Here is a 1452-nt window from a genome sequence, read left to right as displayed (position 1 = left end):
AAGTATTGAAAAACATTATGTATCTATAGAGCCTTTACATTTAAATCCATGGTTGTCAGGATTTATAGAAGCAGATGCTTCTTTTCAAGTAAGAACTACTCTTTCAGGTATATATCCTAAATTTGAATGTAAATTAGAAATATCCCAAAGACGAGAAGATCACAAAGGATATGATAATTTAGATTTTTTAACTTATATTGCTGAGTTTTTAGAAACAGAAGTAAAAAAAATAAGATCGGATAAACCAAAACCTGAGTATAGAGTTAGAACTACTAACCTTAAAGGTAATATTAGAATTAAAAATTATCTTTTAGAATATCCTTTATTTGGAACTAAACATTTAGATTCCTTAGATTGAATGGAAGTAGTAGACATGTTTGATAGAAAAGAGCATAATACAAGTGAAGGAAAGGAAAAAATAGTAAATATAAAATCTCGTATGAACAATTACAGAACAGATTTTATTTGAGACCATTTACAAAAATTCTACAACGTAAAAATATAAGATATGGTCCGATCAAACACGAGAGTGTTTGCGTATTTACACTAAGTTTTAATAACTTTTTAAGCTTAAATGTTCTATTTTAAGCTATGGGATTTTATCCAGTAAATCAACAATTTAATGGGAATTACTATGGTTCTTACTGATAGAAACTTTAATACTTCATTCTTTGAAGTAGCAGGTGGTGGTGATCCTATATTATACCAACATTTATTCTGATTCTTCGGACATCCTGAGGTTAAGTATGTAGGCCTCTTAACGTTGCTGTATGCTGGGACCCCTTCGCTATATAGTTCTAAATACTCCCTCTTAAATGACATAGTGAAAAAGTTAGAACAATGAAGGAAATCAGCAGGTAACATTTTACATATAAAAAATGGAACCTCAGAGACTCTACGCGACGGAGTTGTAGTAAATTTAGAAAATGTTATACGTGTATCAGATCACGTTCCTAATCATTTGAACCCTCTAAATAATGAACAATTAGGTCATTATCTATCAGGATTAATAGACGGGGATGGTCATTTTAGTAAAGCTCAACAATTAGTTATAACTTTTAGTTCTCCAGATGCATTTCTACCCTATTACTTGAAAGAAAGATTAGGTTACGGTAATGTAAGAAAAGTAAAAGGCAAAAACGCATACCTTTTAATAGTATCTAATAAAAAAAGGGTATGTTAAATGTAATTAACTTGATAAATGGTAAATTAAAAACAAAACACAGATTTAACCAAGTAGTTAATAATGTATTAACTCATACTAAGTATGCAGATAAAAATATTAATTTTACTATAGATTCAAGTAAAATTTTGGATAACCACTTATTAGCAGGTTTCTCTGATGCAAATGCTAGTTTTCAAATAAAAATTATTAAACGTATTACCTGAGATAAACCGGAAATAAGATTAAATTTTCAAATAGATCAAAAAAAGTGATTTATTTTTTTTTTT

General features: G+C 28.6%; 1 protein-coding gene across 1 annotated transcript; it reads left to right on the top strand.

Moving 5' to 3' along the window:
• Positions 1–4: 4 nt before the first annotated feature.
• Positions 5–358, top strand: M421DRAFT_79528 (homing endonuclease; the record flags this gene model as incomplete). The annotated part of the gene is made up of 1 exon (XM_033597498.1): positions 5–358. A coding segment is annotated over one exon (354 nt), but the record flags the coding sequence as incomplete, so codon positions are not given.
• Between the last annotated feature and the right edge of the window lie 1094 nt (positions 359–1452).

This window comes from Didymella exigua (assembly GCF_010094145.1).
Source record: "Didymella exigua CBS 183.55 unplaced genomic scaffold M421scaffold_161, whole genome shotgun sequence".
NCBI lineage: Eukaryota > Fungi > Ascomycota > Dothideomycetes > Pleosporales > Didymellaceae > Didymella > Didymella exigua.
Note: the sequence above shows the minus strand (reverse complement) of the source record. Positions and strands in the feature narration are given on the sequence as shown.